General features: G+C 55.3%; 1 protein-coding gene across 1 annotated transcript in view; it reads right to left on the bottom strand.

The window, feature by feature from the left end:
* HMCN2 (hemicentin 2) overlaps window positions 1-25,185 on the bottom strand; it is a 122,271-nt gene extending 97,086 nt beyond the window's left edge. Inside the window, exons 1-7 of the mRNA XM_079111791.1 lie at window positions 24,824-25,185; window positions 12,699-12,769; window positions 11,449-11,607; window positions 10,707-10,829; window positions 2,322-2,493; window positions 1,924-2,030; window positions 984-1,104 (exon numbers count right to left, since the gene is read on the bottom strand). Coding sequence (XP_078967917.1) covers window positions 984-1,104; window positions 1,924-2,030; window positions 2,322-2,493; window positions 10,707-10,829; window positions 11,449-11,607; window positions 12,699-12,769; window positions 24,824-25,076 — 1,006 coding nt within the window. The 5' untranslated portion in view covers window positions 25,077-25,185. The remainder of the gene's footprint in view (window positions 1-983; window positions 1,105-1,923; window positions 2,031-2,321; window positions 2,494-10,706; window positions 10,830-11,448; window positions 11,608-12,698; window positions 12,770-24,823) is intronic.
* Window positions 25,186-25,688: the final 503 nt, after the last annotated feature.

Below are 25,688 nucleotides of genomic sequence, written 5' to 3'. Positions count from 1 at the left end.
GAAAGCTGGAACCCAGGAGGGTCCTGTGCAGCTTCCTTCAGTTTCTTCCACTAGGAACTGGCCCTAAGGACAGGTCGCTTTCAATCCCCACTCAGCCCTACATTTAGAATTCCTCTTCTCCTCCAGCTTTAGAAGAAGGCCTCAGTTTCCCTGCTTCTTGGGCAAAACAAACACAAAACAGGCCCACAGCTCCCCTTTCACTCTGAAGATGGAACTGCTGGTCCTGGTGGGAAGCATGACACGCTGACGAGAATAACGCCCCGGAGATGCAGACTTGGAAAAAGCCCCACAGGCCTGGCCTGTACCACTTGGGTTCCTTTCCACTGGCCCAGGCTGGTCTCACCTGGCCCGGCCCCTCCCAGTCTCCCTTCTGAGCTCATCCCAGCAACACTCTCTGAAGGGCCCAGGGCAAGGAACCATACTTCCAAGACTGCAAGTTGGGACCCCTGACCTGGCCACCAGGAGGCCAGGGCAGCCCAAGCCAGAAGCCCCCGCCTGCCGTGAGGCTCTGGCTTCTCCAGGTGCGTCTCTAAGGGGCCTCAAGCATGCCCAGAGCCTGGTGGGTGGCTTCTAATCAGGAAAACATGCTTCCAACTTCAGTGTCCCCCACTCCTGCTATTCCAGTCTCCACCAGCCTTAGGGGCATCCACACGTGCCCCCAGGACCTTCAGCCCTTCGGCTTGGAAGTAGTTCTTCTATGAAGCTAGCATGATGGTCACTGGAGAATGGGGGAAGTGGGAATCTAGACAGACAAGTTTTGACAAAAAGAAAGGAGGAGAGGTGCACTCAGTAGTAAAAGAGACAAAATGAGGTCCCTGGAACCTTGGAGACTGAGAGGATGATCTTAAGGAAAATGTCACTATGTCACCTGGCTGGGGCTGATGGAGAGGACACTGGCCCAGAGCTCAGTTTGCTTCCCTGTGGTCCAGAGAACAGTCCACTTCCCGAGGCTGAGCCCCCTACCTGCAGGGGAGACACGGTACCTTGCAAGGGCCACTCAATGGTGTGGTTGAGGTCCAGAGAGGGCTGCGTGGAGAAACCAGCCCGGAAGTTGATGCTGCTGATGCCCGTGATTCTCACAGAATGGCGGCCACTGCTGTAGACCTAGCACAGGTCCCAGTCCATGTCACCAGGCTGTCTGACCCCAGCACCCCAGTGCCAGCCAGGCCACCCACCTTGACCTGGCTAGGTCCTGTGCCAACTATGGCCTCCGGCCTTTGCACACATGTGACAACGTGATGCTCCCAGGGGAAGGAGGAGCAGCCCAGTGCACACCCCACCCTCTCTCCAGAAGCGGCTCTCCCTTCGGCTCTCTCCAACACCTGCGGGCCCTGTCTGCCCCTGCCAGGTCAACTCCCTGTCTGGCCTTCCCCATCAGCATTAGAGCTCTGGGCTCAAAGAGACCTCCCTGGAAAGGCAGGCCACCAGTGCCACCCCTTCACGATGCCTGGCACAGTAGGTGCTCAGTAAATGTCTGTCCAATCAGCAGCACTCACACCTTCCAAGGCAGTAGGCTGCTCCATCCCAGGAGGTACTGTGGAGCCCGCCCTAGACCCTGGCTTACAACTCCTGATAGGTGACAGTAGGTGCCCTTCCAGCCCTGTTCCCAAGCCATCCCCAAAAGCTACCCTCACTTATTTCACACGTTCTTCATAGGGCAAAGTTCTGAGCCCAAAGTCAGCTAGCCCATCCACCTCCCAACACTGAAGTTGTTTCCCCAAGCCCTTTTTGAATGTTCCCAAATTAATGCCAAATATTCTACTTCCTGTCACCGGTGCAAAGCAGGAGGCTCCTCCTGTTCTTGGCACCCTATTCCTCCCAATATACCAGCACCTCTGCCCACGCCCTAGGCTCCCCAGGGAAGCAGGAAGGAGATGATTCTGGCTCAGTCACCACCCTCCCCTGCAGCCCCGTGTCCCCTACCTTGATGGACCAGAGCCCAGGATGCTCAGGCTTAAAGGCCACGACCTTGGCTGAGTCAGGAATGTTGAGGAGAACATTGAGGCCCTCGTCCTTCTGCAGGATCCTCCCTGTGGAAGCCCCAGGTGCTGCTCAGTCCTCACCCACCCGTCTCCAGGAACCCATAGCCCACCAAGCACCAGCCTCAGCCTTCCCAGGGACGAACAAGACGGTCGCCACACCCCAGTTCCCACTGTTAGCTGCCGTCAGCCTTCTTCCTTCCCGCTCACCAGGGGCACCTGCTCTGCTCTACTTGGCACCCACCCCGCCTCCTTATTCCAGGAGCTGTGGGCCTGAACCCCTGCCACTCTGTCACGTCCTAGGTTTCCAGCTCAGTCTTACGTCCAAAGGGCAATACATACCCAGCGGGTCCCGGACTTCAATCTCAGGCCCAGGCCCACTGAGTGAGATGGTGACCTCCTTCAGGCTGGGGTCAAAGGGGATCTTCCAGGTATGCTCGCCCTCCTCCTCGTGGTCTGTGGACAGCAGGTGCACCTTGGAGGCCTGGATCGCCGACTCCACCCACTTCAGCACCTGGGAGGTACATGTGCGAAGGTGAGGCCACAGGGGCCTTGAATCTGGCTCACCTGAGGCAGGTCCCTAATGAGCTGCCAGCTGTGTGCAGAATCTAGTTCCATACAAGCCACCTGGGGGCCCAAGTCCACTGTTGCAGTCAGCCTTTTGCTGCTGTGACTAGAGGACCCAGTCAGAACAACTTTAGAGGAGGAAGAGTTTATTTGGGATCTCACGGTTTCCAAGGTCTCAGTCCACAGACAGCAGACTCCACGGCCCATGGACTCCAGGTGAGGCAGAACATCACGGCGGGAGAGTGTGGCAGAGGGAAGCAGCTCACATGTGATCAGGGAGCAAAGAGACTCCACTCTCCAGATACAAAATACATACCCCATAGCCATGCCCCCAATGCACCACTTCCTCCGCCACACCCCACCTGCCTCCAGCAACTCAGTCAATCCCATGAGGGATTAACCCACTGATTAGGGTAAGGCTACAACCCAGTCATTTCTTCTCCGAACATTCTTGCCTGTCTCACACGTGAGTTTTTGGGGGGACACCTCACATTCAAATCATAACAGCCACCCACTTTGCCACTGTCCTCCAAGAGGCCAGGTTCCCACATGGATGCCCTCCCTGCTTCCGTGGGCTCTGAACTGTGACGCCTGAGTGGAGCCAGCCAGAGATTTCGGTGGGGACCGTGGGGCAGCTTCCCTCAGCTGGGAAGACTTTTCCCCCCCTCTGCGCCTGGCAGCTTCTTTGGCACCATCACCTCCTCCAGAAAGCTCTCCCAGTGCCTCCTGTGCCTGGATGGACACTGGAGACCTGGAATCTATCCGAACAGGCCGCCCATGATGGCCCCATGGAGCTCACACTGTGCTCTCGGCAGCGAGCCTGAGGCTCTGCTGCAAAGACTGAGTCTCTTCCACACCCACGGAAATAGGAGTCCACCTGGTTGCTGTGACTGCCTGTTCATTCTGGACTCTTGCATGTTCTGGGCAGGTCGCATTGAGAATCAGAAGCAGTAAAGACCCTCCACCTACCATACCAAGTCACTATACCCCCATAAGTGCACAGACCTCCTGTTAACAGCCCTTCATCTAGTTGAAGATGAACTTCATTGAGCACAAAATTATTCAGTTTCTCCAAATCCTAACATGGTCTCGGAGCCACCTGCTGCAAGGTGGCTGCACCCTGGCTCTCCCCAGCCTGCTGTGTCAGGCTCCCCAGGCAGCGCCACGCCCTTCCTGCCGACCAGTTCCTGGGTACTCTTCCTTTCTTGGCTTGAGGTGTCCTCTCCAATTCCAAATGGGTCCTGTCCCCTGCACACCCTCCTCTGCAGCAATCTGCATCCCAACCATTCGCACATACGGCCTGGTGCTGGCTGCGGTTCACATGTGTCCCCCAGAAGCTCATGAGCTGGAAACCGCATCCCTGAATTCGTGTGCTCCAGGTGTCTGGAGGAGGGGCTTGGTGGGTAATCTGGGTCAGGCGAGGTCATGAAGGCAGGCCTCATCACAGCTTCAGTGGCTTTATAGGAAGAGAAAGGCAGACTCGGGCTGGCAGGCTGTGTGGCCCTCCATGTGATGCCCTCTGCCGTTTCACAAAGCAGCGAGAAGCCCTCGCCAGATGCCGAGCAGATGCCAATGGTGCCAGGCTCTTGGACATGCCGGCCTCCAGAATCAGGAGCCAGATAAACTTCTTCTCCTCATAAATTGGCTGGCTACAGGTATTTTGTAGCAGCAGGAAACACGAAGACAATGCCTCTCTTCTTCCCTACTGACCTGGGAGCTGCACAGGGGCAGGCAGAGGCCTTCTGCCGTACCCAGCTGGCCCGAGCTTCCAGCTCACCGGCTGGCACAGAGGCGTGCCCAGGGAGCACCTGTGGCCTGTGTGGTGGTTCCAGACGGCCAGTCCTCCTCCCCTCCCCAGCTCATGCCTCCTCCTTGGCAACAGCCAGGTCTCCCCAAGTCCAGCAAGGAAATCAGGAAAGAAGAAGCACCCCTCAAGAGTGAGCTGCCTCTTTCCAAGCCAATTGCCTCCAGGAGTGTCCTGTGCACACCGTGAAGCTGAAAGAAAAGTCACCAAGTGCACAGGACAGCTCTCTACCTGGCACAGGCACCACAGAGAGAAAGAGGCCAGGTACCTTCAGAAGCTGTCTCAGCTAGCATCCTCAGTGGGAGGTGGCTGAGGACAAAAGATCTGCAAAGACGCATCTGGTGGCTTAGGTTGGCAAAATTATCAGGCATCGTGATTTTGAAACTCCATATCTCATAGGATAAAGCAAATAAAGCGAAGAATTTCTCCTATAGCCAAATAAAAGACAGCCACAAGTACACAAACTGAGCACAAAATCTGCAGTGTGAAATTTGAATTAGCAATCATTTGAACTCAGATAGATGCTAGTCAGAGAGGCAATGTGATCCCCAAATCCCAAGGTCAATGATCACTAGTAGTACCCAGTTTGGGGCTGCTAAGTACCATTCCCCCTTGGGGTTCCTTGGAGGATGGCCAATTTCAGGTCTGGGGCCGGTAACTGATAAGGCTAGCCTGGAAGAACTGGTTATTCCAGAAAGCAAAGCAGTGCTCAAGACAAGTGGGGACACAGAAAAGGACACAGGAACCAGCTTGCAGGCACTCCCACTGGGTAAATCTGGGACAACCTGAGCCCCAAAGAGAATGAACTATAACAACTGAAACACTGAATCGTGCAATCCGTGTGCCCCACAGAGAAGAAAAAGCAGAACTGAACAGTGAAACCCTACTCGCCACCACTGAAAGTGGCTTCCTAAATCCAGAGAAAGAACTGAGGGTGCTTCCTGCCTTTCCAACGGGGTGTGTGCTCGGAGAAGCCGAATCATCCCTCCTGGTGAATCAAAGCTCCTCCTGGGAGGACGCCCACTTAATAGACGGGAAGGAGGTGCGACCGGGAAGCCCCAGGAAAACACCATTCCAGGCCGGGACGCATCGCAGTGGAGGCGCAAGTGGGGAGCCAGGCCTCACTCCACAGGTGCAGAGAATATGGCTGTCGCCACCTTGACCCATATCAAGCTCATCGTCAGCCAGAGCACGAGAGACACCATTTGCCTCTTGATGTGATGTCACAAAAAGTACACATGGCACCAACGACAAAGCGTTCCTGCCAAGAACGTCAGCCTTCATCCAACCAGGCCTTCAGACCAACCCAGCTTAGGCAGGAAACAAGGGGCAGAAGAAAAGCCAGTGACACCATAAGGAAACAGAAGCATCCAGAACACTGGGCAGTGCAAGCCAACGCCCCTCCAGCAACTTAGTGCATTATGCTCCAGATCTAAGGGGGCTTCATGGAAGTAATAACCAAATAAAATGTAGAGCCTTTGATTAAACCCTGCTCCAACCAAAACTGCTAGGAAAAAATTCTGAGGAAATTAGATAATTCAAATGCAGTCCAGGAACCTGTTGATGCTCAGAAAGTACTGCTAATTTTATTTGATGATACTGTAGGCAACAGTGAGTCAATATTTTTTCTTTAAAAATCTATGCTAGGGGCAGGGATGTGGCTCAGTGGGAGAGCATTTGCCCAGCTTGTGCAAGGCCCTAAGTTTGATCTCCAATGCTGAAAAAAAAAATACATGCTAAATTATTTATGGACATGGTGTCATGACTCCACAAAAAGCATAGATAAAGCACATTGAGAAAGAATGTTAAGGGTTGCTGGGTCTAGTGATAGGTATGTCCTTTTTACTTTTCTGCATCTCTGAATTTCTTTCATAGTAATTTTCAAACTAAAAATCTTTTTTTAAATTAACAGTACACACAACTTGAACAGACACCTGAACAGGCATGGAGGTACACTGTTGCTGCCAATTCCCATCAACTGGAATGGTTTCCTGGGTGCTGTTTGAAAAATGATGGCGATTCACATTCAGTCTCAGTTATAAAAGGTTCTGTGATTAGCAATGTCTGCCACAGATGTGGGATAAAAGACTGGTGTCATGCATGCTACCTGTCAGCCATGCTGGCTCTAAATCAGTCCTTCAGCTCCACCTCCCATGTGATCTTCCTTGGCAGGGAAGGGAAAAGAAAGGAATCAGAAGAATTGCCTGAGATTTAGAAAATGAGGATGTTCTGTTCAGAGTGAGCTAAAACATATGTGGCAAGATTTCAGTTATCACAGCATAAGAATTCCGTGTTCTGGAAACACAAATGTTTTTATACGTGGAGCTGCTCTGTTATCTGTTTCTGCCTAGCTTTCTAAGTGACGTGTCTCTTGAAAACGTCCCACCTGTCTGGGCCGAGGAGCAGGAGGAGGCTCTTCATGCGTGTGGGAGTGGACTGTTAGGAGCAGCCCCCAGGATTCCCAGCTGAAGGGAGCAGAGGCTGGCAAAGCGAGCCACTCCCCAACAGCAAAGAGGCAGCCTTGTGACCAGTGTGCCTCCTCAGGGGAGGCCTGGTCAGGGTGTGGGAGGAAATCCTGACTGAGCAGAGCTACCGGGAGGAGATGGCAGCCACAGGCAGCAATTACCCAGACAGCCCCACCCGCTACTGTGTTGCCACCGAGCACAAGCTCCTTCTAGGACATTCTGGTAGAGGGAAGATGCAGTTCAGGCTACCAGGCCACAGAGAAGGCCCAGACATAGGGTAGCGACCCAGTGACCCCACCACGAGGCAGCCAGCCCTGCACACGTGGCCACTCAGGAGTTAGGTGAGCGGAACCCCCTCTTGCCCACAGCAAGGCCAGGTCCTCTGCCAGGTCCAGCCTGGGAGCAAGGCCTCCTGGATCCTGCAATGGCCCTGGGCTCCAGGGCAGGAGTCGGGTGCCTCCTGAGCAGAGCTTTCATTAAGCAAGCACAATGTTTACTTGGCGGCGGCGATGGCTTCCAGATGTTAGCGGGGCTGGGGGCCGAGGGCCCACGATGTGCTGGGGCTCATCTCCTCGTTGCTAATGGGGAAGGAACGAAAAGATCTGGCGCTGCTGCCCGGCCAGATGGCTGCCGCTCGGCACTTTGGGCAGATAAATCACCCCCAGAGGCCCTCCCAGGCCACTTGACAGCCAGGGCGGCTGAGGAAACGCAAAGAGAACCGGGAGGCCCAGGGGCCTGAGAGCCACAGACCAGAAAACTCGGGGCAGCGGCTGGGTCCAGGGCCTTGCGTGAGGAGGCTGGCATGGAGCAGAGCAGAGAGCCCTGGTGCAGGGCTTTGCCAGATGGGCACTGTGGGCACTGGCCCGGGCTCTGTCTTCCTGGGAACCTTTTCCAGAGAGACTGTGATCAAACTAGGGTGCCTTAGAGGCCCAGGGGCTTCGGCCATTGCTAGGGCCCCCCACGGCCTCCTGGCACCTGGCTTCTGCTGGGGCATCCCAGGCAGTTCCCTTCCACCCTCCCCCCACCTTGGGAAGCAGGAGCTCTTGTCGGCTCTCCTGAGCGCCGGGGGAGGCCACAGCCATGAAGCCTGCACAAGCTCTCTGCAGGAAGGTGACAGAGCCGGAAGCCAGACGTCCAGGCCCTCCCACCCGCCTCCCCCAGGATGAGCTCAGCTCTCCGGGCCCTTCCCCTCTAATAATCAGAACCACCTGGTCAGAATCTCCCCACCCACCCTCGCCCTTCCTGTCTTAGAAGGCAGGTCACCTCTTCCCTAGCTGATTCTTAGAACCTGGGCATGTGCTGCTGGGCAGGGGGAGGGCCCAGCCACACGACCTGCCGCGTGTGCTGGGGAGCCGGCCAGGCGTGCTAAGGAGACAGAGGCCCAGCGCCCTCCTGGGGAGAGACAGGAGGGAATCCGAGGCCAGGGGCGGCTGCAGGTGGATGGGGTCAAACAGCCCTTCCGCCTCTCCTCCGCCACCCTGGCCCCTCGCATGTCACCCAGGCCAGTGACTGTACACTGAGCTGCGTGTGCTCTGGCCAGAGCCTGGGGTTACGCACTGGGGCCAGGGAGCTCCTGGTCCTCTCCAACTTCGATCAGAAACACACGCCTTTGAGACAGGCCCGAGGGGCCACACTGCCTGCCTCCAACGCAGCCCACTGTCCACAGGAGGAGGGTCACAGCCCCAGACTCCCTGTCGCGGGGAGGAGGTCTCCAGCTTCCTTTAGACACTCCGCAACCAGGAGGCGCTGGGTGCCAGGGCAGAGGGCCCTCCACGCTTCCTTCTGTGGCCGCCTCCTGTGCAGCTACTGAAGCTGCCCTGCATGCAGCAGGCGCTCAATAAAGAAGAGCCAGTGTGCGCAGAACACGTCACACCTGCCACCTGGGACATACTTTGGAAAGGTCCAAGGGCTAACAGCACCCGCACGGTCGGGACTGCTGCAACTTCCGGGGAGGCTTCTCCCATCCGGAGCCCCTCTGTCCCCGGGGAGGGCACTGTTCACCCCTCCTGGGAGATGACCACAGCCCTGGCTGCCCCGGCCATCCCAGGCTTGCCCAATGTCTGGGAACAACTGGGAGGGGCCACGCCAAGGAATTAGGCCAACAACCACAGAGCTCCCCATCCGGGAAGGCCAGGTCCCCCTCCCACAGGCAGCCCGTCCTGGCCATCGGGGGTCCCCCAAGTCAGACCCCTGCTGCCCACTATACTCCCACAGCAGATGACCGGGACCACAGCCCAGAGCCAGAGTCACCAGGACCCTGCCTGGCAGAAGAGGGACGCCTGGGCACGCCGCCCTCCAGCCCCCTGCCAGGCTCCTTGCATCTGGTCTGCCCCAGCAGGAACCCAGTCCCAGGAAGTTGCTAGAAAGGTCTCCTCAGAAGCAAGGAGCTGTCCCTCCATTCTGAAACGCCCCACCCTTGCCTAGGGCTCAGTGCCAGGGAGGCTGCTGCGCCAAAACACAAAGGCTGACGTGTCGCAGAGAACCATAAACGCCATCTGTCAACAGGGAGTCACAGCACGCTAATCTAAACACAGCCCTGGAGACCGCTCTCTGCAGCTCATAAATACACGGCCTGCGGAGCTCTCCCGGAGGCCAGCAGGGCTGCCCGTCCACAGCCGGCCCCGCAGACTCTGCCTCTCACACCCTTCCCTCTCCAGCGCCGCAGGCACAAGGGACCCCACAGCCACTTCACCAGCACCTGCTTCAGCTGGCGGCCTGTACAAAGTGCTGGAGGGTCAGTAGCAAACAGGATGCACAGGGCCCAGCCCTCAGGGAGCGCACAGCCTAGTGATGTTGAATTATCACACAAGCAGAAAATGGCAATCATGTAAAGCAGTGCAGGGAGCTGGGACGGTGTGTTAAAGGAGACTCTATCTCAACGCGAAGTCCAGGAGGCCCCCATGAGAAGGTGTAAGCAGGGAAGAGCTGGAAGAACATGCAGCATGAGCAAAGGCCCTGGGGTGGGAAAAGCAGGGGTAGTGAAGAGCCAGTCAAGGCCAGCAAGGAGCTGATTGGTGGGCAAGGGGAAAATATAGGCAGTGAGGTGAGAAAGGCAGAGGGTCTTATAAGGTGGACGTGCCAGCAGACAACAAGCAGGGACCTGCAGGCAAAACTGCTTTAGGAGAGTCCAAGGGCTTACAAGAGCCAGCTCACACAAGCCCAAGAAAGCCACTGTCAGCCTCAGTGAATCCCAACTCTGTTCAGTGACTTTGTGTCAGTAGCTCCAATGCAGCCAAGGCTGGAGAATTTACACCATGGAAATGGGCATTCCGTTCTTTCCAGAGGGAGGGCTGTTGGCCAGTGTTTAACAGCACAGTCCTGCAGGGAGCCCTGTGCTGCTGCGAAGGATGGGAGCAGCCAGGAGAGACGGCAGGTCCCATAAACAGCCCCAGGATGGAGCAGAGGGGAGGAGGGGCAGGCACAGGAGCAGGACAGGAGGCAGACCGTTGGCTAGTGCTGGGCTCCAAGGGGATCCAGAGGGTGGCACTCAAGCCGCAGGGCTGAGCACCTTCCCAACGACGCAGCCTAGATCTGGGGGCTCCAGTTCTCTCCCACCCACTTGGGCTTCCCAGACTCTGGGGGGATGCTCAGGATGAGCCCACACCATGGCTTCTGCCGAGTTTTTCCAGGTCTATCCTGCTGGCCAGGCCCCACCTGGGGTGCTTGTCCAAGCCTCAGCCTCTTCACCTGCAGAGTTTTTGCCTGGTGAACCCAGAGGACCTGTCTTTGGGGAGGGCGGGAGGGTTCAATGAGATGACACCACCATGCCCTGACGCAGAGCCTCCGGCCCTGCCTCTGCTGGGCTACCACTGCTATTTCACCACCAGGCAGAGCCACCCGGGGGTTCAGGGATGGGCAGTGTCCACCCCAAGCCCTGACAGCAGGCCTCACCTCTGCCACTTGCTGCTTGTCCAGGTGGAACACCTGCCCAGAGCTGGTGGAGGCGATCTCCTCGTACGCCAGGTAGCCAGGATGCGTGCGGTCACCACAGTCCCCCGTCAGCACAAAGACCACCTGGAAGATGGACGTGCACAGGCCTGGCTCAGGGCTCCCCTGGCCACCTGCTGCAGTGGTCTGGGCTAAACCCCTTCCTGTCCCATCTAACAGGGATCAGGAGCTGGCAGGAACAGAGTGGATGCTCCACAAACAAGGTGAAGTCCTGTGACAAAGAAGGCACAGAGGTCAACCTTGGAGTGGCCCCTGGAGGCTACAACCAGGAGGAGGCTGTGTACTCAGACAAGACTGCGCAGCAGCCTCCCAGCCCTGAGGAGGTCCCCAAGAAGGCCAGCTCCCCACCCTCACTGCCAAAGCAAGGAGCAAATCCCGGCGTGGCCTCTGAATCCTGAGACGACAGGACATGAGCTGCAAGGACCAGGAGCAGAGGCCACATCAGTGTGAAGATGGATGCACAGACGGGGTGCCAGAGGAGGGCGCATGGACGTCACCAAGAACAAGCCTCGCTTGCCAGGGAGGCAGGGCCCGGGCCGGGCCCAGACCCGGGAACACACTCGCAATTCAGCAGACCTGCTGTGCTGGCAGGGTTGTGGCTGTGGCTGGCGGAGGCTAGTGGAGGCCGGCCTCTGCTCGCCAGGCGGAGCCTTGGGGCTCCCCCTCCAGCCCCGGGGCGGCTCACCTGCGACTGCTTCAGCTGCAGGAGCCGCAGCAGCTCCTCCTTCTTGTGATGGTCCTTGGCGCGGGCATCCGAGAAGACGTAGATGAAGGAGCCGGGGTTGGCGACCTCCACGGCAGCTTTGATGGCCCCCACGCTCATCTCTGGGCAGTCGCCACCTCCCTGCGGTGGGGACACATCAGTGGCCTCCAGAGGGGACCCACCCAGAGACACCTCCAGGGCCAGGGGGAGCGAAGAGCCACCTGGAGCTGCCCCGGTGCCCCCGCCCCAGGGCGGTCGGGCTGCGGCCCCTGCTTCGCCCACCCGGAGGAACCGCATGGCACCCGACCAGGGCAAGCTTAGGGAAGCTCAGTCACCAGCCCTGCGAGGGCGACGCAGCTCACCCCCCCACACACACGTGTGGGCGGCAGAAACTAGCCACCAAGCCCACACGCGCATCTAATTACCATGTGATGAGTGCTACAAGTGGGGACAGGGATGGGACATCCAGCAGACAGCCCCGCCTTAGAAGACGCAGGGCGGGAGGGGCGGAGGAGAGCAGGCCACCGCCTCGCAGATCCATCCGCCCGCAACCTGCCGGGTCGCGGTTGGGTCAGAGAGGTGCGCCCTCCGCCTCCGCCCTCCCGCCAGGCCCTCTGCGGGGCGCTCCCCAGCCAGTCCCGGCCCCAGCAGCAGGATGTGCCCGGTGCCTTCTCAGCAAATGCTCATTCACCCCACGATGACTTACTGAGCCCATCCCAATGCGGGGCCTGTTCTGGACCGTGGGGGACCTGGCAGGGGACGAGAGTGGGGTCTCCGCCCTCTGTCAGCTGGAGGTCTCAGTGGGCGGGGCCAAAGACAGAGGCTGAACCAAGGTATCTGGTGTGGCAAAGGACCCCAGGTGGCTGTGGGGCATGCGACGCAGGCTCGGGCCCAGTTTGGGGTTTGGAGCCGACCTGTCTCACATTCTCCCTCAGCTGGGCACCATGTGAGCCTCTTTCTACCCTGTGCATTCATTCATTGAAGAATAAGCACCTACTGTGTGCCAGGTAGGGGGGCTTTGGGAGGTACTTGGTTCACTGAATGAGGGAAGAACCCAATAAGTACAGCTGTCCAGGGCCCCCAAGGTGGGCTGCCAGCCTCCGGCAGAGTGAGGCAGTTCATGGCAGTGGGGCGGGGAGAAGGCCGCCATCTTGGCTCCTGGTGGGCTAAGATCTGGGCCTCTATGTGCACTGAGATGAAGGAAGATCAGCGGCAGGCCAGGGGCAGCCCACCTGCACGTAGAGTTCTCTCAGCTCCTTCTGAAACAACACTGGGTCCCCCGTCAGGGTCACTGGGCCAATATCTGTGGGGAAGAGAGAGGGGCCCAGAGCTCAGCGGGGCACAGAGTGGGGCGAAGGGCAAGCCCAGTTCCCACTCCAGCAGCAGTTCCCAACCTTTGTGCCAAGACTCCCAGGGAAAGCCCACTCTGCCATCCAACCCACGCCCACTCCCATGGGGAAAGGGATTCTGGGAAATGGAAAGGGAAACAACCATTCCAGAACACAAGCAAGCATCCCACACTGGATTGATCAATAAGAGTGAAGCCTTCCAGAAACTCCAACTGTGAGTGGGCTCGTTCAAAGATGCAATGAGGAAAAAGGACACAGGTTGGCCACCCTCGAATTTGGCAGGTGGAGGAGCAATGGGAACACCCATCCATGCTTGGGAACACAAGATGGTCCAGCCCCTTTGGAAGATGGAAGCTTCTAAAGAGTCAACCACACATCCACCACGTGATCCCCATTCCACCCCCACCTTTTTACCCAGAAGAAATGAAAACACATCCACATGAAGGATTGTACTCAGTGTTCACAGTGGTCCTGTTCATAACAGGGCCACACTGGAAGCAAGCCAAATGTCATCAACCAGGGATGGACAAACTGGTGTATTCATGTAGTGTTCCCCTTTACCCATGGGAAATACACCCCAGGACCCCAGCAGATCCCAAAACCAGATAGCAGCAAACCCTGCATATATGACTTTTTTCCCATACATACAAACCTCTGATAAAGTTTAATATATAAATTAAACACAATAAGAGCTAATGATAGCTAGTAATAAAATAAAACAATTGTAACAATGTAATATGATACAATTGCTCACATCGCTACTCTCCTACTCTTGTGCTTTGCCACCATTATCCAGTAAAATAAGAGTTAGCTCCATAATGCCAAGACAGTTGACCTTGGGCAACAACCAGGTGGATCAAAAACCTAGACGGCTACTGAGTGACTGACAGGGAGGTAGCATATACAGGTTGGATACAATGGACAAAGAGGTGAGTCACTCTGGTCAGGGTGGGAGAGTGTAAGATGTCATCACACAACTTGGGATTGTATGCAATTTAAAATTTATGAACTCTGGGCTGGGAGCAGAGCTCAATGGTAGGGTATTTGCGTAGTACGTGTGAGGCCCTGGGTTTGACTCTTAGTGCCACCAAGGGAAAAAAAAATTTAAAAACCCATGAATTGTTTATTTCTGGAATTTTCCATTGAACATTTTTGAAACTTGGCCAGCTGTTGGTATCTGGAAGGTTGGAAGTGAGCTGCAGATGAGGGGGAACTACTGTGATCAGGTCCACTCAGCAGTGAGATGGAGGAGATGACCCACACAGGACCCAGGGGGTGGATCTCCCATGCAGTGCTGTGCGAGGGAACGACAGGGCACCTGCTGGGACACGGTGCCACCTATAGAAGCAGAAGGCCAGCGGTGGCCTGCAGGCTGGGGAGCTCAAGGGCACAGAAATGGGGACAGAATGGAGCCTAAGGGGACAGGAATGCTCCATATGGTGACAGAGTGTGGGTTCTGCAGGGTGTCATTTGTCACAAGTATACAGCTAAGATTTGTGCATTTCAGTTAAATACAGAAAGGGTCAGCCGGGCACGGTGGCGCACACCTGTCATCCCAGCTACTCAGGCGGCTGAGGCAGGAGGATCTCAAGATAGAGAGCAGCCTCAGCAACTTATAGAGCCCCGTTCTCAAAATTTAGAAAAAGAAATGCTAACCCCTGGGGGGGAGGGGCAGGCAGGTGAAGCCAGGGCAGCAGGACTTCTTCACAGGTACCTGGGCCACGCAGGTCAGGGCGGGGCCTCCATCACGCTCTTCTGCCTGTTTGCTTCTGTCTGAAATGTTCCCTTTAAACCAGCAGTCACGGAGGTCGTGACCGCCCACAGGACGGCGGGGTGCATGCACACAGGCCAGGGTTCCTAGGAGCCCAAGGATGCGTCCGGCAGTGGCCAGGGCCAGTCAGGGGCAAGCTTGTGTGGAGATCTTAGGAAAATATTTAAGTCCTTGATTGACCCCTAATAATGGACTCTTTCTAGTTTAGGAATTCCCAATCCAGTCACCCTACAGAACTTCCATACTAGTCAGTCAGCAGACCTCAGAAAAGGGAGGTCCCTTAGAAAAGGGTGGGATGGGGATCATGTGGTGGATGTGTGGTTGACTCTTTAGAAGCTAGCGTTGTCTTCCAAAGGGGCTGGACCGTCTCACGTTCCCAAGCATGGATGGGTGTGCCCGCTGCCCCCTCCTGCCAACATCCCTGCCCTAGAAGAGGGAGCCTGTGGAATTTCCCAACGTTCACTCACAATTATCAAGGACAAGGCTGGACGCCGGTTCCCCTGGAGACGCTGGCCCCTGTCTGTAGGTCTGTCTGTAGGTCTGTCTGTCATGTCCCACACCCCTCCGTCCCTCGCCTGCTCTGGACTTACCAGGCCCTCCCCATACCCTCCTTTTCTCTGGACTCAATAATTATGAATTCAGCTTAAACCCAGCAGCTGGGCCCTCAGCCTCTGACGGCAGAGGCTGGGCTCCTGGGTCCTCCACCAGCTACAGGGCCTCTGGGGCTCGGTCACTGTCTCAGGCCTGTTTCCCCACCTGTAAAATGAGGCTCCTGAGAGCAGCCCCTCTCCAGATCAGGAGCCAGCGCTGTGACCTCAGGGGCCAGGTGGACAATACCCAGCTCAGCGTGGATCCCCCCACTTTGTCAGGTGGCCTCACGGTGGAGGCAGCCAAAGACAGTCCTGCGTCAACAGGTGACCCTCAAATTCTAGCTCCACTAAGAAGAGGAATTTTTCTCAAAATTAGTTATTTCTCTATTTATTCAACCTCTTAGTTCCGAAGCCCATGCCGTTTGCCATCGGGTATGCTGCCCCCACACCCAACAATCATGGTGACAATGACAGTGGCCACTCCTGTCGGAAGAGGGACTCAGCACCAGTGTCTTGCAAGCATTTGCCACGTGGGCTCATAAGCGCCACGTGGCGGCCTGTGGAGCCCACTGCCTGTCTCGCCCAGCGTACTGACGAGAACACGCTGGGAGATGAGCCACCTGCCGGGAATGACAGCGAGGGAGCAGTGGAGCTGGCACCAGGTCTGGGTCCACCGTCCCCAGGTCCAAGCTGCTGACCACGTGAGGCTGCAGATTCTCAGAACGCACTCCCTGTCCCTCGTCCCTGCTCCGGGAGGGGAGGGAGGTCTGTGACTGAAGGTGGGCACTGCCACACACCTGGGCAGAAGTGGCCTGCAGTCCCTCAGCGTGAGGCTCACTGAATGCAGGGACACTGACTCTGTGACCTTGGCCACTTGAGCTGGCCTCCAGCAGGAGAGCCCAGAGCCGTGTCCCCACACCAGGGAGGGTGTGCAGCCGGCAGCAAGGGCTCTCGGATATGCGAGGAGCATGAACCAGCAGAAGGCCCAGCCCTCCCTGGGTGCACCAGCCCCTCGCCCAGCCTCGGGTGTCCCAGTGCAGACCACCAACGGGACAGTCAGGCACTCAGAGTCCATCTCAGGAAGAGCCCATGTCCAGGACTCTTCCTGGGGCCGCCCTCCCCTCCCTTCACTGGGCCTGAATCCTGAAGCCAACTCCAGACATACACATGATCCTTCTCCTGCTCAGTGACCCCCATCAGGGCCCCCCACTGCCATCACCACCGGCCAGTTGCCCACACTCTGCAGGACTCAGTTGGACAGGGAGAGAACGACTCCGGGCTGCTGGAATCCTGACACAGAGCCATCGTTTCTTCTGTTCCCAGCAGATGCTGATCCCAGTCCTGCTCCAACCCTTCTCCACCCCCCCAGCTCCTCTCCTGAACTCAGGGACACTATTGTGGGAGCAGCTACAACTAGGACTAAATACCCATGAACGGGACCTTGGCTGTGGGCCCCTCTGGCTGGACTGCAGGTCCATGACAGGCTGCCATCTTGCCTGGTACAAAGCAATCCTTTCAGAATCACATGCGAAGTATGCAGATAATGAGTGTGTTGGGGGTCCTCGGGGAACAGCCCAGCACATGCCCCGGAAGCTGACCTAAAGCCTGAAGCTGCTCCTGGGAGCCCCCCACCCTTGATCCTTTGTTTCACCCTCTAGTTCTCTGCAGGCAACCTGGGCCTTCCCTCCCAGCGCCCCTCTCTTGCAAAGCCCCAGCCTAGAATACCCTTCCATGAGGGGCTCCCTGGCCCAGCCAGGCCACTCCTGGATGGCTGTCATGGCAAGAGCCAGCCTGGTGCCCATGGATCCTGATCCACTCATCATTCATTTATCCAGCGTGTGATTCTGCATCAGAATGGCAGAGGAGCCTGGTTGAGCCCACACCCCACGGGTGCTCACGCTCCCAGCCTCGGGCAGAGGGCCCGGCTGTGGAGCAGATGCCCACCTCGGAGCCAGGGCTGATCATGTCTATTTCATGATGAAACATATGCAGATCAAAACCGGGCACCATTTCTCACCTATGAAATTAACATAACATCTTTTTAGCACTCTAAAGAGAGTGACATCCCAGTGCTGGCAGGGACTCAGGTGAACTGCGGTCTCGTGCGCTGTCCACAGGAGGGCAATCGGCACCACGCTTCTGGAGGCCAATTTGGCAGTCGTGATCAAAATTGAATTGCTCATGCTCTCCGACCGAGCAGTCTCGTTTCAGGGAATCCGTCCTGTGGATCCACCTGCAAATGTGTGTGTGTTTATGGTAGAGACTGCGAGCGACCTGTTTTACACCGGAGAGGGCCGGTGGGTACGTTAAGATGATTCCTCCTGAAGCACCTATGTCATCATTAACGATGATAGGCAGCAGTACATGGAAGGACAGCAGTGACAGCCCATGGGAGTGGTCTGCTGCAGGACCCTCTGTGCTTTTTTTTTTTTTTTCTTTTTTTTCGGTACCAGGGATTGAACCCAGGGGCACTTAACCACGGAGACACATCCCGGCCCTCTCTATTTTTTATTTTGAGATTTTGAGACAGGGTCTCTCTGAGTTGCTCAGGGCCTTGCTAAGTTGCTGAGGCTGGCTTTGAACTTGCAATCCTCCTGCCCCAGCCTCCCAAGCCACTGGGAATTACAGGCATGTGCCACTATGCCTGGCTCTATGTACTATAATTTTCAAGTTTAAGCATGTGCATACAAGTGAATGTCCACACACACACACAGCCTAGAGAGACACCAAAAAAATTTTTTTTAATGTTTGTATGTCTTCTAAGTTGTATTATTTTTAAACAAGTATAATTTTGCAATTATTTTGTTTAGGGATGCTAGGGATGGAACCCAGGGTCTCAGGCACACTAAGCATATGTTCTACCACTGAGTCACAGCCCTAGCCCTGACTCTGCAGAATCGGGAAACAGATTGTTACCAAAAGAGCTAAGCCTGGTGCCAATACTTCACAAAGAACACAAAGAGCACCACAGAGCAGTCCCGCCTATGGAGTCAAATGCAGAAGTCTAAGCAAAGTGCTGGCAACTGGACTCCAGCTGAGTGTTAGGGAGAAATCCACTGTGCCGAGGCAGAGCTGGGGTGAGCAATGCAGAAATACCTCCAGAGTAAGAAATCACACTCTCAGGTGGACAGGAGGAAGGAGGAAGGAACTTCTCGGCTAAGCCCAGATAGTCGCTCGCTGAAGCTCAGCACCGTCCCTGGGTGGGAGTTTTGCTTTTCTTTTTTTTTCTCCATCTTCGGTGCTTTTTGTGTGTTGGTGATAGAAAAAGCATCATCCTTCACTGACGCCCAAAACCTCACACCAAGAACCAACATCAGACCACGGTGTGAAATCAGAACGAGACAAGATCGATTGCAGCCACCGTGGCTACTTGGCATTATTCTACCAGTTCCTGCTGATGAGTAACACAGATCTTTAAGATCAAGGAAACATTTGATCAGAGGAGACAAGGCTATAATTTGGATGGGCTGTGGCTGTCAGCCTAGATCTGACTCAAGACATGACCCAAAAGATCAGCTAGAAAGTTGAAAAGAAAATAAATATGTGAAGAGGAATTGCTTTCCAACGTAATAGCGACGCTCACTTCCAAAAGAGAAAAGAAAAAAAAAGCAATGGAAGAAAAATCCTGGTCAGAATAGTAACAGAAAGCAAAATATTTAGAAGTGATCTTTAAAAGAAACGGGCAGAACTTACAAGGGAAAAACTATCAATCTTTTCTAAAGGAAATAAATAGGGGAACAGAGGAGAAGCCTGCCTTCTGAGGAACAGGTGAATTTTTTTTTTAATAATAATTCTTCCCAAAGTCAAGATTGGACACAATTCCAAGCAGAATCAGAACTGGACTTTTTGTGGACATTGACGTTTTTCTGTCTCATCTGGAAGAACAAATGCTCAAGAAGACTTTGAGAAGGAACCACAGGAACAAAAAGCTAGGGGGCGGGGGCAGCTCGGTGTGGAGCTGGCGTGGCAGACACAGGCCCGTGTCCACCGCGCCACGAGAAGAGCAGCAGGCAGAGGACCAGGAGGGGCTGATTTCATGCCTTTGGAAATGAGTGGGGTCTGGGAGATCAAGGGCAGAAGGTCCCGGCTCTCCTTAGGAAGGCTGCCCCCCACCCGCCGCCACCCCAGTGCAGGGAGGGCTGGGCAAGCCGGCTTGTCGCCCCTGGAGCGGGAGGTCACAGAGACGCCACGCTTGACTCACCTGCACATGTGGGAAGGGGCTAGAAGACCCCCGAGGTGATAATCCAGAGATGGACACATGGGTACGAAGGCAGGTGTGGCTTAATATAGGCACATGTGGCTACATCTGCAAATATGGGTAAGATACAGCTAGATGCACAGGTTCCGTGTGCAACACGGACCTCGCTCGTCAGCCGAGGGAGGGCCGAGAGGCAGGGACACCTCAGTGGCAGCAAGCACCCTCAGCTTCAGAGTCTGGCTGCTAATGCCCTTCCAGCAACAGGAAGCAGGGCTCCCTGGGGAGATGGCTGCAGGAAACACAGGGGGGCGGGTGCACCCTGCAGTGACAGGATGTAGGAGGGGCTCCAAACTTAGATGTAAATTTATATATATATATATATATATATATATATATATATATATATATATATACTTCTAAATGCCACCAAGACACCAATGGGAACACATCCGGGGGCACAGGAGGCCACTGAATGTGCTCCCAATAGCCAAAGCTTGAAAATTTGAGCCAGAAAATAGAAGAGTCTTGGATCATGAACTGGAGTGTAAAATAAATACCCCTGGTTCCATGTTGATGTAAACATGTGGTTAAATAAGTGAACAAGGAAGAAAGGAGAACTCTCTTTCGGTGGGAGGTGGCAGAGGGGATGGACCCCCTTGGCACTTTACCCCTGAGCCACATCCTCAGTCCTTTTTATTTTTTATTTTGAGACAGGGTCTCACTCAATTGCTGAGGCCGGCCTTAAATTTGCGATCCTCCTGCCTCAGGCTCCCGAGTCACTAGGATCACAGGCGTGCACCGCTGGGCACACAGAAAAGGGGGCTCTCGCTGGAGAAGAATCCGAGTGACTGACGCAGCTACTGTCACCATCAGGACGCAGACTCGGCCCTCCTGCTCCCAGTGTAGGCTGCGGTGGCTCTACTCCAGAGAGAGGAGAACCGCCTCTCGCTGGAGAAAGCTGACCACGTGCAAGCAGAGGGTGCCCCGTGACAGTGGCACTGTGTCTCTTGGGTCTTTATCCCCAAAACACACGTCTAAGTTGAGAAAAGCACCTGACAAATCCCAGTTCAGGGATAAGATACCTGACCAGCCTCCTCAGTCAGGTTCAGCAGAAGCCAGCCTTCCAGAGGAGCCAAGGAGGCAGGACAATTGACCACAGTGTGGGGTCCTGGGGCAGAAAAGGGGTACCAAAGAGAAACCGAAGATACCTGAGTGAAGCGTGGACTTTAGTTGGAAGAACACAGCCACACCAATGTTCATAGCGGCTCAATCCCAGTAGCTAAGCTACGGAACCAACGCGGGTGCCCTTCAACAGATGAATGGATGAAGAAAATGTGATACATATACACAATGGAATATTACTCAGCCATGAAGAAGAATGAAATTATGGCATTTGCTGATAAATGGATGGAATGGAGACTATTATGCTAAGCAAAATAAGCCAATTCCAAAACACCAAAGGCCGAATGTTCTCTCTGATACACAGGTGCTAGCTCACAATAAGCAGGGGAGGGAAGAATAGAAGTTCACCCGATTAGACAAAAGGAATGAAAGGAAGGGAGGAGGGATGGGAATAGGAACGACAGGAGGGTGAACTGGACCTCACTTTCCTGTGTTTGTATACGAATACATGACCAGCGAAACCACATGGACAAGCACGAGCATGGGAAGTCATGCGCACATGTATGACACGTCAAAATACACTCTGCTGTCGTGAATGACTAAAAAGAACAAAAAAAAAAAGAAAAAATGAAATTAGAAAAAAAGAAAGAGCGAATCCACAGCGGCTCGTTCTTTGTGTAGATGTCGCACAGTAACGTAAGACGTTCAGAACGGGGGACTGGGTGTTACCCTCACGGTAATTTCACAAATCCAAAACTTCTCTAAAATAAAAGACACTAAATGTTTTTAAAGAAAAGATGATATGAGGCAGAATTCACTCTATTTTGTACATATTATAGAGACTAATAATAAATATGATGGGCTCCAGGCATAAGAATGATCATAAAATAGAACAGACTGGAAAGCCCAGATAGATTCCGGATAGATGAAGTGACTTAGTATATTCAAGGTTCAAATGGTGAAGAAAAGAGTTATTTGACCAAATGCCCCAAACGATTGATTATCTCAACGTAGAAGAATTTCATTTGCTTCCTATGCACACCCTGCAACAATTATTTTTTTTATTCCAGGTGAAAGGACTAAATGCCAAGAGAGAAAAACACAAAAATCTAGCAATGTCTAACTCATTTTGTAACTGAAAATTAAAAAAAAAAAACCTTTATAAGCACATCTGAATAAATCACAAAAGGAAAGGAAATCAATAGATTTCATGAACATTGAAAACCTCGGAACCTCAACTATATTGGAAGAAAAAAGACCAGGGAAAACACTAACCATGGGACCCCTTAACCTCCTCAAGGTCAAGTCCGTCTATCATCTGAAAACAGCTACGCAGCTCCCAGTGGAAATATTAGCGGAGAAACTGATGATTTACAAAAGAAGAAAATCACACATGCAAACAAGATCTCATGAATTGTTCAAACCATACTGAGCCTTGTGAGTAATTAAAACTGAAACATTTTCCATCTTTGGAATTAGGAAAAAATATGTTTTTTGTTTGTTCGTTCGTTTGTTTTGTTTTTATACTGGGGATTGAACTCAGGGAGCTTCACCACTGAGCCACATCTCCGTCCTTTTCATTTTGAGACAGGGTCTTGCTAAATTGCTGAGCCTGGAGCCTGGAATCCTCCTGCCTCAGCCCGAAGCCCTGGGACTCCAGGCCCGTACCCAGCGCCCAGTGAGGAAAACAGGTGCTTTTATTCTAATTCCCAGTGTTGGCAGCTGCACGGAAAGAAGCCACCTCAGTCACTTCTGGTGAATGTTTAAATCCTGAAACCTTCTGGAAAACACCTTGAGGAGCCACCCATCCCTCAGCATGTGAAAATGGCCTAGGAACGCCACTGGGAGAAACAACCCTGTAGACAGACGGAGGATGCAAAGATTTTGACCCAGGAGTGCTTTTTGTAACATTTGACTAGAAAAAAAAAAAAAAATCTAAATCTAAATTTCTAGTCAAAGGAAACAACAAATTTCCACCATTTCTACTCTGGGAACATGCCACTTTTTGCATTAAAAAAATTATTTAGAACATTTCCAAAGCACAAGTCCCTTTCCATAAAGCCTGTGCAGTCTAAGACCACTGCTATCCACCCTGACACCCCTCCAGGGCTGCCAGCGCGCAGACCTGGGGGCCAGTTGGCTAAAAGCCCTGATTCTCAAGCGCTCTTCCACTGAGAGTTCTGTCTGCTGAACCAAAGGACACAGCCGCCCTGATCCTCGGCCCAGCCCTGCTGCCGGCTCCAAGCCCATAGAAGGAAATTCGAGGTCTCCAAACCTCAGAGCAGGCGGGCCGGGCTGCTCCAGCCTGGGCCTCCCCTTCCCTCCTCCCACGCACACCTGCCTCTCCCTGTGGACTGTCCTGCCCTTGACCAGCAGCTCCAGGCCCCCCAGGAGGCCTCTGCCCTGTGTGCCCAGCACCCAGCACCTGCCAGGAAGCCGTCAAACCCATCGACCCTCGTTCCTGTTCCTCCAGCCCCTGCAGTGTGGCTTCCTGAGGAAGCCTCTCTTTGGTCCCCTCCCCTGATGACTCGCCCGGGCCAGGAGCTGGCACCTGAACCAGCACCTGCCACCTTCTGCTCTCTACCTGGCCTGTCCCCGCCCAGCTGCCCACTTCCATGGGGAGCCTCGCAGGCCTCCACCCACGTTCCAGTGTCCACTGAGGCAGAGGTCCCCTCCACACGGGGGAACCTGGAGGTGTCTCGAGGGACATGCTGACCTGGGAACTGGGAAGGAGGACGGATTTTTAGCTTCAGTGAGGACAGAGTGACAGGCTGAGCCTGGAGGGGGCTGGAGAGCTGCACACCCACTCAGCTCAGGGGACAGGAAGGGAACGGGGTGGGAAGGAACTCTCTGAAGCTGATGGCCAAGGAGGAGGCAGTGAGGACAGCCCTCAGGAGCCCCGTCCCAAGCCTCTGTCCAGCCCCAAATGACTGTTGTCCTGCCCTGAATAACAAACGGGGGTTATGAATGATGTCACCCTGGCAGGTGACCTCAGGGAAGTCTCATTGGTGTCCAAGTCTCAGTTTCTCCCACTGTGAGATAAAGGGGTGGATGAGATGATCTCTAAGGTCCTGCAGAGCGAGGTCTCTGCAAACCCAAGAACCATCTCTCAAGCAGGTGAGAGAACCAGAGAGAGACAGGGTGGCCCAGGTGCCAGCTGAAGCCCAGGACACAATTCACACCCCACCTCCTCATAAGCCCCAACTGCCCCCCGGCCCAAGGTGGGAGCTCTCCTTTCCATGTTCCCAGAATTCCTTTCTAGAGCCCGCTGAAGCCCAGAACTCCTGAGAGCAGCCGGGCCTCCCAGCCCCTGGCCAGCAATCTCAGCCTGACCACGCTCAGAAGAGCTTTCAAGTGCCTGTATGATGTTGTGATTCATAAATGCAGACTCTTCTCAGGGCTTACCAACAAGGTCGTGGAGCGTCCCTCAACACAAAAACTGCTCAGCGCATTTTTGCAAGGAATCTGCATTTCTTCCCCCTCACCCCTTTTTAAAGCGATCCTTCTGGGTAAAGAGTGGATAGACAGAAAAACTGTTTTCCCCCTACTCTGCCATAAGTTTAAAATTTTTTCACTAGAAGCAAAAAATGTTGGGAGGCAAAGTGTCTTGATGCTCAAGGTGGGGAGCCTGCGGTACCCAGCAGTTGAAGGAACTTTTCACGTAGGACTTCCCTGGAACCCTTTCAAGGGCGTGCCCCTAACACTGAGCTGGAAGGAAGGGGGCTTGTGGGCAGCAGGGGTGCACCTGCAGGGGAAGATCTATGGTTGGGGGACCCCTCAGTGAGGACCGGCAGGTGGGGCGCCCCGGCTGCCCTGCGGTATCCCTGAGGAATATTCCGAAGGAAAGCGCAGGAGAGGAAAACTCCCGGTTGGGTGAGCTCCCCTGTGGGTTCCACAGTGCACCCCTTTCGCCCCTGCCTTTGGGAACAGGGAGCGAATTTTAAGAAACAACGAAAGTGAAAACACAAATTCTCTAGAGGCGCCTGGCGCCTCATTCCAACACCTCAGCAAGTCTCCACGTTTCTTTCATGGCTGGGGAAAGTGAGGCTCGGGAGAGTGAAGTCACGTGCGCTGAGCCCCCAGCTCTCTTCTGCCGTCCTGCTAACCTAGGAGGCGCGGGAGAAGCGGCTAGAGAAGGTTCCCGGTGGAGAGAAGGGACACTTGGACGCCTGCCCTCTGTGCCCAGGGTCCCGGCAGCGCGAATGTGCCAAGACGGCGCCCCCGCCCGGCCGCAGCGCAGCCCGCACCCATCACTTGCGCCCAGGGCGCAGAGGCTGGCAGGCTGGCAAGTGAGCGCAGCAGCCGTCTGGGGGCGCGGGGGCGCTACCTGGGTCGTGGAAGGGCACCAGCGCGTAGTTGGCGATGGCCTGGCTGCGGCTGCTCAGGGTCCGCTCCAGAATGCGGGAGGCGCCGTCGATCACCTGCATCAGGTCGTCCCACATGGAACCAGTGACATCGAAGACGAAGGCCAGAGTGGCGTCCCCCGTAGTGGGGGACAGCGCCGTCCCGGGCGTGCCAGTCACCGCCGCTGCGGCGGAGACTGCCACCAGTAGCCCCAGGAGCGGTGCCCGGGGCATCATGTTGAGTGTGGCCGACTGGCTGGCCGCTGCCGTGGAGGCGGCAGGTCGCAGCGAGCTCGGTCACCCCGGTGCACCAGCGGCCGCCCAACGCGCGGCTGCAGCGCTGCGCCTCGCTCCGATGCTCGCGGGACAGGGGCGCGCGGCGGGGTCCCCCTGCTGGGAGCCTGAGGCGGGTCCTAGATCCCACCCCCTTCAGGGTCACGGCCCGCCTCCTCCGCTCCCCCCACCGTGACTCAAACTTTCCCAGCCCCGCTGCTCGCCAGCCCAGACCCGAGGTTAGAGGAGGACGCGGGGCTGAGCAGAAGGGAGGTGGGGCCGCGGCCGAGGCGGCGAGGGACCCGGTGCGCGGGAAGCTGCGGACACCTGCTCCTCCCGCCGTCTGCGCGCCCACGCGGGGCCGCTGCGGGGGAGGGAAAGGGAGGGGGCAAGGCGACCGGCTGTCATCCCCCAGATGCGGCCAAAGCTGGTCCTCGCCTTTGCGACTTCCTCCACCCAGCAACCTCCCGCCCCCATAGAACACACTCTTCCCCTCCCGCTGCCTCTTCCACAGCACCGCACCGCGCTTCCCATTTATGACAATTATTACTGTCACAGCCAGCGGCCCTCGGCTCA

Source organism: Sciurus vulgaris, assembly GCF_902686455.1.
Source record: "Sciurus vulgaris genome assembly, chromosome: 15".
NCBI classification, from domain to species: Eukaryota; Metazoa; Chordata; class Mammalia; order Rodentia; family Sciuridae; genus Sciurus; species Sciurus vulgaris.
Note: the sequence above shows the minus strand (reverse complement) of the source record. Positions and strands in the feature narration are given on the sequence as shown.